The sequence below is a fragment of the Patiria miniata genome, unplaced genomic scaffold (genome assembly GCF_015706575.1).
Source record: "Patiria miniata isolate m_02_andy unplaced genomic scaffold, ASM1570657v1 HiC_scaffold_1, whole genome shotgun sequence".
Lineage (NCBI taxonomy): Eukaryota > Metazoa > Echinodermata > Asteroidea > Valvatida > Asterinidae > Patiria > Patiria miniata.
The window spans coordinates 14,930,882-14,945,700 of NW_024037047.1; the positions used below are offsets into that span (position 1 = coordinate 14,930,882).

Here is a 14,819-nt window from a genome sequence, read left to right on the forward strand (position 1 = left end):
GTTTTCTTGACACTGTAAAGCTGGCATAGCTCTTTCACAAGGGTACCATCAAAGTTTCGCCCCTGGTCAGAATGGATCTTCATAGGAACACCGTAACATGAAAACCAGTGGTCTCTTAGAGCACGGGCTACACCAGGAGCAGTTTGGTTTTTACAAGGTATGGCGGCAGCGTACTTGGTGTACGCATCCGTAATGACAAGGACATCCTCGTAGCCCTGACGACCACGATCTAATTTAAGAAAGTGGGGTTTTGACAGTGGGGTTCGGAGGCTTAGAAACAGCACACTTGAAACAGGTTCGAACATGTTGTCGCACTTGCCTAGTTATCCCAGGCCAGAAACAGCGAGAACGTAGGAGCCCCAGTGTGCAGTTCACACCATGGTGTCCCCAATTATCATGTGCGGCCTCCGACATCTGGCTCTGCAGCTTCTTTGGAGTTAACATCTGGTACACTGGATCACGAGCCTTGTCCTCCACTTGTCTGTAAAGCACACCCCTCCGCTCAACTACTTTAGTGCACTGTTTGTTCCAGCCTACAATACCAGGGGTATTTACACCTGGTCTGGGCACATCAGGTTGCCACTTGGAGTCCCAGAGTTTCCAAAGTTCTCCTAGTTGTTCATCTTCCCTTTGCATTGAAGCTAGTTCAGTGTGGGAGAAAGACGGCAGGACTGCTGACGACCGGGGCGCATCAATCCCAGCAGCACAATTTTCATCTGATTTTTTTACAACTTCCTTAGGTCGCATCTCACAAGGGACTGAGGTACAGTCATTTGCCATTTCAGCTATCTCTGCAACCTCCACTGGTCGTCGGTTGAGTGCATCTGCACATTTGTTTTTTTTCCTAGACCGGAACTTTATGGTCATGTTAAATTGCGCCTGCTGCGCAGCCCAGCGCTGTTCCGTGGCCCCGAATTTCGCATTTTGGAGGTGCGAAACAGGGTTGTTGTCTGTGTATACCGTGAAATGAGCACCTAGTAAATATTTTCGGAATTTCTCGGAGACAGCCCATTTAAGGGCGAGAAGTTCAAGCTTGAAGCTTGAAAAATCCGAATAATTCTTCTCGGGCCCTCGCAGACCTCTACTGGCATATGCAATAGGGTGGAGCGCTCCATGGTCATCGGCTTGCAAAAGACAAGCCCCAAGCCCTTGGAGTGAGGCGTCGACCTCGACTATGAACTCCTTATCAAAGTTTGGATAGGCGAGCACAGGGGCTGAGCACATCAGCTTCTTCAGCTCACAGAACGCTTTGTTAGCCTCATCAGACCACAATAACCCAGACGGCAGGTTCCCTACTTTTGTCTCTACCTTGGCCGTTAACTTATGCAATGGTTTTGCTATTGAAGCAAAATCTGGGACAAAACGCCTGTAGTAGGAGGCAAGCCCGAGAAAAGATTGGAGTTCCCCCACATTGCTCTGAATCGGCCAGTCTGCTACTCGCTGTACCTTTTCCGGATCCACCGAGTCCCCACTCTCACTGACTATGTGCCCAAGATGTTCTACTTCTCGCCGAAAGAAGAGACATTTCTGGCCCTTCAACTTTAGACCATGTTCGAAAAGTCGATCGAATACAACACCCAACCTCTTTAGGTGTTCTTCAAATGTACTAGAGAAGACAAGAATGTCATCAAGATAAAGTATCAATTTAGACATGTTCATGTCCCCAAATATCAATTCAACTGTTTGTTGAAACGTACTGGGTCTGTTGCAGAGTCCCTGTGCATCTGGTCGAATGGAAACAGCCCCCATGGGACTCGAAAAGCAGTTCTGTCAACAGACTCTGGATGCGTCATCAATTGGAAGTATCCGTGTGCCATATCAAGTGAGTAGAAAAAGTGGGATCCTCCCAATGCCTCCAGCGTTTCCTCAATGCGAGGAAGTGGGAAAGCATCCTTCACGGTGAGAGAATTTAGCTTTCTATAGTCAATGCATAGCCTAATAGAGCCATCTCGTTTCCGCACTAGCACAGTGGGACTGGCATAGGGACTGGATGACTTTTGTGTGATCCCTTTATCTAACAAGTCCTGCAACAGTTTCTAGACTTCTGGCACGCAATGTGGAGGGATACGCCTATTTGACAACCAAACTGGCTCGTCCAAAATGGATTTCGTGGGGAATCAACGTACACTTCCCTAGATCTAGAGGCGCCAAAGAAAAAGCCTTCTCATGCTTTCTGATCAATTCAGCAACCTGGAGAGCATCACCAGAGTCAAACTCCTTCAAACTTATACCAGGAGGGAGATGGTACGATGAACCATCAGGAAACACAAACAACTCCCTGGACTCCACGGATGCATCAACATCAGCTGGCACCGTGCCTGATTCGTCATCAACTGGGCCCAGACAGTCATCCGTGTCATTTACAACAACATGTCCAACTGATACCTGCAGTCCATCCGAGGAAAGATGAACACACATTTCATCCACTTCCCTGATGCCTACGGCAACTACTACACTGCAAGTCGGTGGGAGGACAACAGGGTAAGTACCATGATTACACACCAAAACGGTAAATGGTGAAGTGTGTACCACCTGTACGCCTTCAAGTACCTCAACATACTCATGAGATGCAAATTTTCCATTAGGTAGTTGCCCATTTGACGGTTGATTATGGGCAAGAACAGACGTTTCATGGTCCTGGGAAAGTAATGGTTCTATCCAAGGAAACTAATGGTTCTAACAATTTGCAGGTTACGTATCTGGCCGACAAAGGAAGGATGGTCTCTTCATGGACCACACAAACATCCCCAACAACCCCAAGTGTTGGTTCAATTGGCCTATTTATACCACATCCCTGCTTATCTCTAATCATGAACCATCTTAAAACAACGCCCCACTCGTCCCTACATGACCCTAATGGCTTGACACCCAAGGAGGCGATCGTCCGTAAAATATTACATCCAAGGAGTATTTGATACTGTTTACGCCGTTCAAGTGTTTCATCAGGCGGGCTATCGGACCGTGAATCCAAAAATTTCAATGGGAATTTCAAGGTACCCTGCAATCGGGATTTCTAGATCATTAGCACCTACAAGTCTAATGAATGTCCCCACTGTTCCTAAACCATCTACCTTGTCAGCCAAGTGTTCTTTGTAGAATGTATAGCTAATTAAGGAAGTCTCAGCACCAGTATCTATGATGCAACTGGCTCTCACATTTCCTATTACTATATAAGCACTGGGACTATCTGCAATTAATGTGGCTATTAACTCTTTCTCTTGACATGAAGGATAGCATTTTCAGACTCATTCCCCTGCCTTACTGCTACACTATCTTCATTTAACCCAACTAACTCAGAAGAATTTTGTTTAGGCACAGTGCATCCCTCCGCCATAGTGCCCACAATGACGGAGGGGTCTAGTTTTCCTGAGGTTTAACCTCAGGTTGGGCAAGTTTTGAGCTTGGATTTTTCTGCCAACAGTTCTTTGCGTAGTGACCCGGCTTCTTACAATGATCACAGATGATCATAGATCTACCACTCCCTGTCATTATTGCTTTATCCAACATTTTTGTCGAAACCTTACCTCTGTCAACTCTGTAAGTTGGCTACTTGTCGCAGCCTGATGCTGTGACAATGACTCTAACGTATAGGCTACCAGCTTGTAAGAAGCCACTAATTGGGTCAAGACATCCTGAACCCCAAGCGAATCACGGTTGCTTTCCCGCCTCTGTGGCCCCTTCATCACAGGCTATGGACATTCTGCATTTATTTTTGGGAGGCACTTTCTCCTCTCCACCAAGAAACAACCCCAAAACGTGTTTCTTAAACTTGTAAAATGTTATGTCTGGCCGTTCAATTTGCAACCGACGAAAGTTCTCTACGAACTGCTGCATCGCAAGCGCCTTGCACCATTTGTTCTTTCAATGCCTTGTCGCGCATCAACTTAAGCGCTGCTCGCTCTGGACCATCCGCAACTTGTTCCATGCTATCTTAGATCAACATAAGTGCTCGACTAAACTCGGTCAAAGTTTCACCATCGCGTTGGTTACGTGCATAGAATGTACTGGTTAAGGCCGCGATGTTTTCGGCTGGGCCAAACATCCTATTGAGTAAAGCGATCAGTTTTGGCAATGTATCTCTTTCCTCAGGAGGACTACATGTGACTTCATCCTTGGCTACTCCCCCTAAATGGTCAATTGCAGTTGCTAATTGCTCAGCCGCAGTAAGCTCAAGCTGTCGGGAGTAGAAGTCTAGCTCCTTGAGCCACTCTCCGAGAGTGCAGTCATCTGATTTTATCGGTGGAATTGAATTTGGAAAAGTTTTAGCTTCGGAGTCCGCGCAAATTTTAACCCCTGAAAAGCATTGGCCAATGTTTCCGCCTTGGCTTCATGTGACTTGGTTAGTGCTCCAGCAAGGCCCTCTGGTAAGGCCATTGTACCATTGGTTTGACAGAGTATAGTGATGCAAGAGCGGGATTCGTCCTTACCGGTAATTCCTAACGACAACTCTAAAGGTTGTTGCACATGTACATTAAAGCTAACCTTCCTTTACAAAAATTAAGCGGCGCTTTAAATTTACTCGATAAATAACTCATAAATGAATAACCTTACAAGTTACATGAGTATGTAACACAATTCCTGCAAATGTAGCATGGAAACACAAGAATATAGTTACGTCCTTTTCCAAAGCACAGATACAGTTTCAAATACACATACCATCAATATGAATAAACGTACATGTACATGCATGTACCCTTCACACACAAAAGGGATAACAACCAGTTTCACAAATACAAAAAATTATCAATCGGCATTGGGGGTTCGAAATATCTAAAAAAAATATGAAGCCATGTCAAGGCGGTCACTCCTTCGCATCTTCGCACTTTTGTCAGGAACTGCGATGTTCCTGGGGGGGGGGTGGGGGTGACTACGGCAGCTCATCACCATGCATGGGTGAACAATTACTTCTCCGAGGACCAACCAGTAATTGACAATCTCTTGGGTTTTCTTCAACAGCACGTGGTTTAATTTTGGTCAGTAGATCAAGTCTCCATACAACCAAGATACAAACAAACAAACCCAACGCCATATAAGGAAACAACTTCTCGGCTTCTGCCTCGAGTCTAATAGTTTATAGCATGTTTATAACATGTACAGTGCAGCGGTCACTGTCTATATAAAGCCAAGGAGATCTTGCTCCCAACTTGTCATGATTTCATGCATTGTGCTGTGCATGCATAGCGAACAGTGGTCGTAAGGAAGGGCGCCCTCTGGGGCGCAGCGAGTATTACATTAATAAGCGATTCCCCACACTTATAAATGTGCATATATATTATATAGTTTTGGTTTACATTTGTATGTAATTCAGCCCTCAGGCTGCCATGTCAATATTTTTACCAATAAACCATTTATGGTAATAATAATGATAATAATAAAAACAAACACACAATTCTAGTTTCAATTTGATATGATAACAAAAGACATATCAAATTGAAATTTTACGCAAAAGTGTGACCCGTACAGTGTGGGTCAGTCCTGGCTTTTTGAGATTGTACATGTACATGTACATGCAATTATTCTATCGTATTGCGGCAGCAATTGAGTGACTTTTCGGAAAAAAGTTTATAACTATTCCTGTTTTTTTCGACTAATAAGTCCAACGAAAATATAACGGCGAAAAAAATGCCAAACACCCCCTTTCAACCCACTGTTTGTTTAAATGCTTTTATTTTACCCTGTCTAATTTCGTGTTCTTTCAGAAATATCCAGACGCCCGTCATCTCTGCCAACATGTTGCAGTCCTTGATACATAGATCAGCGCTGGGAAGAGTAGCCAAGATTGGTGCTCTTTACGACATTAGAACGGAGAGCTTCCAGGTGAGAAATATTAATTTAAACTTAAATCTAACCCAATTTAGGTGAGAAACAAAAAGCAAAAATAGCCTTAGTCCAGGGCTGTGTTTCCCCAACCGTGCGGATAGCAAGGATTTTACAGAGCTGTACAATCCTTGCGGATAGGAAGTGAAGAAGGAAGGAAAAGAAGGTAAAACGTACAAAGTCTACAATCCACAATAACAAACCAAGTGTTCTATTGAAGAAAACGTGTTAAAATGCACTTTACAATTATATAATTTATGTTTGAGCGATATAAAAAAAATGTTGATCGTCTTCAATTTGTGTGATAGTAGAAATGTATTCACTTAGTGAAACTTAAACAAAATATGTCCCATTTCACTCGCCCACTGGTTCTCGAAATGGATCAATACATCTTTCATCTTGTGAATATATTATAACCATTAAACTCACAGAAAGTTAATATTTCATACCATGGAATGCCGTCAATCAATCTACATACGAAGTTCCTAATCTGCAAATTTAAGAATTTACACATCCACAATGTGTCGACAGCACAACTTCACTATCCATTGGCTGATTCTCTATCACCAAACCCTCCACATGGATGGTAGTCTGGCCCAGCGAACACCCTTGAAAAACGTCTGCAACTGTGTGTATGAGTGACACCAAAAAAATGACAAGCCGACACCGGGATACTTTCCCCTTTATTTTATTAATCAGCCCATAAAATAGGCAGGTGAAACTGAAAATAATTTACAAACAAGTGCATTAATTACATAGAAAAATTGGAAAAAGTACACATCAAAGGATACAAAGTACAATGTTTAAACACAGGAACAATTATTCAATGATATGTTTACAATAAATGAGATAATCAGTTCAAACACAGTGTTCTAAATAGTTTACAGGTTCAGATACAGCACATGTACGTATCTTCATGAAGTTTACAGTATGAACAATTCGATTTAGTGCATACATAAACGACTTGCTTGCAAACAAATACACAAACACAAATTCGAGTAAGCCCAAATTCACAGGTAAATACACTCAAAATACGATAAGACCACCATGTGATATGTCCCAGATTACATAAATTGAAGTACAAAAAATAAGGACAAAACTTAGGCTTTACAGCTTTCGGTCACGTGACGAAGACTGAAGCTTGTTGGAAATCCCCACGCTTAAATACTCATACCGACCTGCTTCAGGTAATAAGCGTATTCGGCAATGCTATTGATTGAACAATGCCCTGTGACTTGACATTCCATGTAAATTAGGCAACGTTGAATAATAATATATTGAGATGATAAAGGACCACATGGAAGACATTCTATTGAATCAAGTCAGTATGAATGGTTATTACATTGATTAACTTTTCAATAAAGAACACTTTACACATTCAAACTTTGTCGTCAGCATAACATCACCATCCAGTGGTTGATTTTAGATACGTAGTCTGGACAAGCACAATCCCAGCGACCTGCATGATCATATTCATTGAATATAGGATGTGCGAAACCTGAGAACCGCAAAGATTCCCATACAGGTTCAACCCTGTATTAAACTTACAATAGCCACTAGTGCTAAATTCCCATACTTCAAAATTCTTTGAAAAATACTCAGAACTCTCACAGGTATTTAAAGCTGCACAGAAAAATGACGATCAACATGTCATCTTTCATGTTCTTTACATTTGTTGGTAGGTTGACCATTGACTTTTCGAGATATTCTCACCCAAAGAAGACGACCCCTACTTCCCCAAAGCGGAAAATTAGCCATCTTGAAAAACGGTCCATCCACAATTAACATGGCAAAATAGCACCACTTTCGAGCTAAATTGCATCCAAAATGCTCAAAATTGGAAGCCCCAAGTCCAGGCCAAAGGTTCATTGCCATATCTCTTCAATTCCCTAATTTCATGGCTCTCGGAACTCTCTAATATAGAATATTTTGAGGGTATAACTTGTATTTATGAGCTCGGCGGATAGATTTGGGTCTATTTACTGGTGTGCACCCTTTAATAGGCCTGAATGTTTGCAATGCCCCCCACAACCACTTCTAGGGCAAAGAGGAAGTATCGGTTATTCATATTCCATCAAAAAAACTTATTCGAGGTAGATATTAGGCCTGAAAATAGGGCCGCTTTTTGCACCTGCTAGCTGTAGAGCGCCCCCAACAACAAATCGAGTTTCAGCTACTTTAAAGCTCACAATGCCCCCCCCCCTTTTTTTTTAATACGCAGTTGCTGTAATCGGTCGATGGCCGACGGCTCCCTTACGATTTGGGAGAATCTGTTGCAGAACAGCGCTTGTTGATACCTTTTAAATACTTTTGTTCCCCCCCATAGGTTCCGCCCACTGAAAATTCACTGCCGGGGCATAGCGCATGTGCAGGGCAGCCATTTTTTTGTTATTCTCTATAGGGTGCAACCCGGTATTAAAATTCCCATAGACACTAGTGCTAAATGCCCATAGACCTACTTCAAAACTCTCAAAGGTATTTAGCTGCAGAGAAAGATGATGATCAACATGTCATCTTTCATTTTCTTTTCATTTTCGGAGGTTTGACAAATAACTTTTAGGGATATTCTCACCTAAAGAGGACGATCCCTATATTCCCCCAAAGCGGAAAAGCAGCCATCTTGAAAAACAACCCATCCACAACATGGCAAAAGAGCGCCACTTTCGAGCTCAATTGCATCCAAAATGCTCAGAAATGGAAACCCCAAGTCCGGGCCAGAGGTCCATTGCCATATCTCAATTCCCCAATTTTACCGGTGTGCACCCATGGCCATGCCATGAACAGTTGTAGTCGTAGATTGACATTTAGTTGTATCAAAATTCAGTGGCATCAAAACGTGTAACTGAGATTGGTTGAAATTTTGATTTTTTTATGCAAATATACGAATTTCCAAAATGTTCATTTATTCTAAGGTATGCGGACATCATATGATTGGATCGGTTGTATTCTTTATACATGTATGGCCTCATCAATGGCCTCAATGTTTTCCTTGCCTTATCGTAACTCTCATGTGGTATGAAGAAACATTTAAATAAACATTTAAGAAATGAACAAAATCTAACATGGCATTTGTTACAACTGATAATGTAGTAACTTACTGATAACGTGTCACTAACTGATAATGTCACACAAATTGATCGATATTGTATCACTAACCGATAATGTGTCAAAAAATGACGGATACTGTAGTAAATGTTACTACACTATCAGTCAATTTTTGCTACGTTATCGGTTGGGACTGATAATGTAACAACGTTTGACTGATAGTGTAGTACATTTTACTACACTATAGGTCAATTTTGTGTTACATTATCAGTTAGTGATACAGTAGCGGTTAATTTATGTGACATTATCCGTTGGTGATACATTATCCGTTGGTTACTACATTATCAGTTGTAACAGCAATCATTTCTTCTTTTTCAGGGTGATACTCTGTTTGGCTCAAAGCTTGAAGACGATACAGTTGATACAATGGATCTTGGCGACACCTCGATAGAGCTTGTGATGTCAGACAACCTACAGGAAAAATTCAGCAAACTGAATGTAGAGGCAGAGCTTCAGGTGAGTTTATTGGCCGGCCTGATCAAGTTGAGTGGATCAGGATCCTACCTAGAGGAGGAAAAAAAGAGCGCTAGAGCTCAAAGCATGAGTCTAATCTACAAGCTGAGAACAGTTAATGAAGAGATCATGCTTCGCCAGAATAAAGATAAGATCGACCTGGAAATTCTGTCACCTTCAAATGGGCAAACCGTAGATGCAACCCATGTGGTTGTTGCTATCGATTGGGGAGCAGTTTGCTCGGTTACCTGTGAGTATGAAAACAAAGAAGATGAAAATGTTACTGAAGTCAAAGGGGCCTTGAGCGCAGAACTTGAAAAACTCAAAGTTTTGGTTGATGTCAAAGGGTCTGCAAAAGCATCATATGGTGATAAAAACAAAGGAAATCATAACAAATTTACCTTCAAATGCAAAGCGGATGTGTCGGCTCCTGACAAGGATCTACCTGTGACATTCGAAGGTGCTGTTGAACTAGCGCGAAATCTTCCAAGTCTAGTTAAAGATACAAACAAAGGGAAGGGGGTTCCATTGCTGTACATGTTGATGCCACTGGATGCCGTCGTCAAGATGTGTAGGCTCCAGATACAACTTCAAATACAATACACATCAATCAATGACGACATCATCAAAAAGTGTGCACAGGTTGTGGAGGGAATCACCAATAAGAGACAGTCCCTCTACGATATTCAAAATGATCTGCATGCCAGCGCCGAATATGTCGCTGAAGGATCTCTAGCTAGGATTGATGATATCTTAAACGAGTTCATTGTGCAAGAATCTGGTTTTAAGTCTGGGCTTCAAAATTTGGTGAAGAACGTCAAGTCGGGAAGTGTAGATGTCTCTGAAATCGAGGCATTCGTGGGTGAAGAATTATTTGAGACATTTTCCATTCCCAGGTACAAAAATCACATTAGAGGGTTTCAAAAAGATCTGAACAAGCTAAAATCTATCCAATCATGGAAGAAGAAAGGAATAATCTACATCGGAAAAAAAGATGAAGTCACCATGGACGACAGCAGAATGGTCTACGCGCTCTACAAGACTGGCGAAGAGAATGTAAAGAACGATCTTGATGAGAAAAATCAGGAGTTTTTTTTGCGACTACAAAAAACACATGCTCATGAGGAGGACTACAAATTCAAAGTTGTGGACCAAGACCTTAGAGAGGATATTTGGCCATCACGCATAAAGAAGACAACCATTTATAGCTTTGTAGACGGTCGTCGAACATCGGAAGACCTGTACGCCAAAGAAGGCCAAGACTCTGAGATGTGTCTGATACAAATCACTAAACCACTCTACCTGCAAACACGCCCAAACAACCGAGCACATCTTCAGCTAAGATGCCCAAATGCTTTGGTCGGAAATGGTCAATGTTCAGGTGACCCTGTCACTTGGAAGTGTTCCAGATGCAGAGAGTTGGTTGAGTATGGCATAGAAACTAAACTGTTTTACTGCAAATGCGGAAAATCTGACCCCGACAAATCATTCTGGCGTTGTAATGAGAAGGAGCACGGCATGAACTACGTCAAGTATCAACACGATATTCTCTCTGCGGAGTTGTCAAATCTTCGGGCCTTGAAGGAGAGAAACATCTTGATCCTGGGTGAAACAGGCGTTGGAAAATCTACGTGGATCAACGGTTTTATTAACTACCTTTATTATGCTGATCTTGAGGAAGCTATGCATGCCAAGGAGTTCCACGTTTTAATACCGTCCAGTTTCACCTTTACACAACACGGGAAGGAAAAGAAGATAATGGTTGGGGAAAGTGACACCAATGAGAACATGGAAGCCGGAAAATCTGCAACCAAAGAGCCTCGTTCCTATGTCTTCCATGTAGGAGGGGAAATCGTTCGCTTGATTGACACACCAGGAATAGGAGATAGTGAAGGTATACAACAAGATCGGAAAAACTTTGACAGCATACTATCGTATCTGACCTACTACCAGGAGATTCATGCTGTGTGCATACTTCTCAAGCCGAACAATTCACGTCTAACAGCGATGTTCCGCTTTTGTATCCAAGAACTCCTGGCCCATCTGCATTCGTCGGCTAAAAACAATATTGTGTTTTGCTTCACCAATGCTCGAGCTACTTTCTACCAGCCGGGAGACACCTTGCCCGCCCTCAACAAAGAGCTCGAGAACAAACAGGTTGGAATTCAAGCTACCCCAAGCAACTACTTCTGTTTTGATAACGAGCCTTTCCGCTTTTTGGCTTGTGTGAAAAGCGGGGTGGAATTCAGCCAAGGGGAGATAAACACTTATGCTGAAAGCTGGAACAGGTCTGTTGAAGAAACCAAGAAGCTATTTGAGCACATCAGCTCTTTGAGGCCTCACAATATTCGGAACACTTTGAGTATGAATGAGGCTCGAAGAATCATCTTGGCCATGAGCAAACCTTTGGCAGAAGTGGCCAAGACAATCCAACAAAATGTACAGGAAGGCAACGAAGCAAAGACACAAATTGACCTGGTCGACAGAGATATGGACAGCTTGAAAGCCAATCTGAAATTTTCTGGATTTGACCTGAAGCGCCTGGAGCTAAGCTATCCTAGAACAGTGTGTGCCGATTCAAAATGTGTCAGATATGTCCCAATCGGTGCGAGTAGTACGCAAAACACAATATACGAGCAAAAATGCCATCCGCATTGTGGTCTAAGCGGAATTCCAACGCAAACAACAAATGACGCAAGACTACAGGGTTGTGCCTGCATACGCGGGACTAATTGTACGAAGTGTGGTCACCATTACACCGCTCATATGCACATGACGTATGACCTGCAGGTTTTCCCCAGGGAATTCCTTTCTGAAGAAGTTCAAACACAAATCAATCAGAAGAAAAGTGCTAGAGAAACCAAGAAAGCTTTCAAAGAAGCAATTGATACAAAAATTGCGGAATTGAAGGAAGAGGAAAAAATCATCATGAAAACTAGCGCCAAGTATGGCTCATTCCTCAAAGCAAATGCTCTCATACCCTACAATGATGCAGTTGGGGACTATCTTGACATGTCTATTGAACACGAGAGAAACAAACCAAAGGCAATCCGAAATGACACTCTTCTGACTACAATGGAAGACATGAAGAGACAATATGAATACGAAAGGAGAATCTTGGATCAGGCAATCGATGAAGATGGTGGCGAAAACATACACACTCCAGAGGAAGTGATGAAGCTTCAGAAAGAGCTCTTTGGCCTTAAGCATATGGGACAAACATTGAAAGATCTTTTTGATGGAATTTCCATCTCACACTCTGCCAGAAACGTAGCATTCAAAGAGACGACTGCCCCCATTCCACAGAAATACAAGAACAAAGGGGCGAAGAGCACTTGGAAATTTTCTTTTTCAATGCTCCAATGGCTGCCTTTCTCACATTGAAAGCTACAAGTTTAGTTATTGAGTTAGTGTACATGCATGACAAAACACGAAGCACTTAACAAGCTGGTGGCCTTTTTCAGCATATATCAATATATCAACCAACAAAACAATCCTGGAAAGAGGTGATTTCCATTCCCCGACAGGATTGCAAAAAGAACAGCAGCAACAACAACCCATACACATCTTCAACATCATCAATGTCATCACCTATTTTAATTCGGGCTTGATCTATACAAACTAACTCTCAACTTTACTTGATTGTGGTGGCCCAGGGATTTATTTCAACTCTAACGTCCAAATTAAAGAGACCACTTGTATTTACAAATATTTGTTTACATTATATACACTATCACAGAAATGAATACACGTGGAATTTGCTGGAGCTTTGTGTATTATTATAACATTCGTTTTACACTATACATGTACATGTATATACATTTAAAATGGTTATGGGTATGCATATTCTTTTCCATCAATTATTAATCAATTATATCACAATACTCGAGTTATACTTATTAGTTTAGTCTTCATAAAACACAAATACACCAGTTACTTCACAGCTTCATAATTCTGTATTTACTCAATTTGATCAAGCTTTTATATGAATCGACAATAAGTCTGATCCCCACTATATGGACTCGCCAGGCAGTCCTCAGAGTGCAGCCATCACTCGCGGGCACTCACTCCGTATGGGTAGCGGTAGACCTTTGTCTCACTACGACTCACTGGCTCTGGCACGATTCACTACACCTCACTGGCTCTGCCACGACTCACTACACCTGATCACTGGCTCTGCCACGACTCACTACACCTCACTGGCTCTGGCACGACTCACTATACCCTACTGGCTCTGGCACGACTCACTACATCCCACTGGCTCTGGCACAACTCACTTTACCTCACTGGCTCGACTCACTACATCTCACTGGCTCTGGCTCGACTCACTAAACCTACCTGGTTCTGGCAAGATTCACTACATCTCACTGGCTCTGGCACGACTCGCTACACCTCGCTGGCTCTGGCATGACTCGCTACACCTCACTGGCTCTGGCACGACTCACTTCACTTCACTGGCTCAGGCACGACTCACTACACCTCGCTGGCTCTGATATGACTCACTACACCTCACTGGCTCTGGCATGACTCGCTACACCTCACTGGCTCTGGCACGACTCACTACACCTCGCTGGCTATGGCACGACTCACTTCACCTCACTGGCTCTGGCACGACTCGCTACACCTCACTGGCTCTGGCATGACTCGCTACACCTCACTGGCTCTGGCACGACTCACTACACTTCACTGGCTCAGGCACGACTCGCTACACCTCGCTGGCTCTGGCACGACTCACTACACCTCACTGGCTCAGGCACGTCTCACTACACCTCGCTGGCTCTGGCACGACTCACTACACCTCATTGGCTCTGGCACGACTCACTACACTTCACTGGCTCAGGCACGTCTCAATACACCTCGCTGGCCCTGGCACGACTCACTACACCTCACTGGCTCTTGCACGGGTCAGTTATCTGGCTACAGAGTGGTGTGGGACAACCCAATACAAATTGTAGACTCAATCTAAACAGATTTTGGGCAGCATACGGTCTCCAGATTCTTTTACCACAAATACAATACGCAGTCAAGATTTGAACATTCATTTTATAACAGTTTCATTGCAAATCAGTCTTCATTATAAACAAAAACGATCTTAACTGTAACTGTAAGCCACATTTCGATAAGGACCAGAGAGATTATTTTTTTTGCATTTTTCTCAAATCTTATCATTACATTCACTTCTTATGATACACTTCATCGATCAACAAATGGTTATTGGACTTGGTCCTCACTTGCAACGGCTACAGGATGGGTGCTGCTATACCAGACTGAAGTTCAAAAATTGGGCTGGTGAATTTCGGAACTGACCATTGTGCCAAACCGGCACCAAACCGACAATCAGTAAGTGAATGTTACTGATGTATCAGATCCCTGGATCATGTCATCTGTCTACATGTATGTATGTATACACTTCAACCTTAATTCATTTTTGGCAAACACACACA

At 42.8% G+C, this 14,819-nt stretch overlaps 1 protein-coding gene across 1 annotated transcript; it reads left to right on the forward strand.

The window, feature by feature from the left end:
- Nucleotides 1-2,434: 2,434 nt before the first annotated feature.
- Nucleotides 2,435-12,759, forward strand: LOC119730679. Its single transcript, XM_038203674.1, has 3 exons — nucleotides 2,435-2,481; nucleotides 5,700-5,817; nucleotides 9,241-12,759. The coding sequence occupies exons 1-3, from the start codon at nucleotides 2,435-2,437 to the stop codon at nucleotides 12,757-12,759; spliced, it is 3,684 nt and encodes a 1,227-aa protein (XP_038059602.1).
- The last annotated feature ends 2,060 nt before the right edge of the window (nucleotides 12,760-14,819 follow it).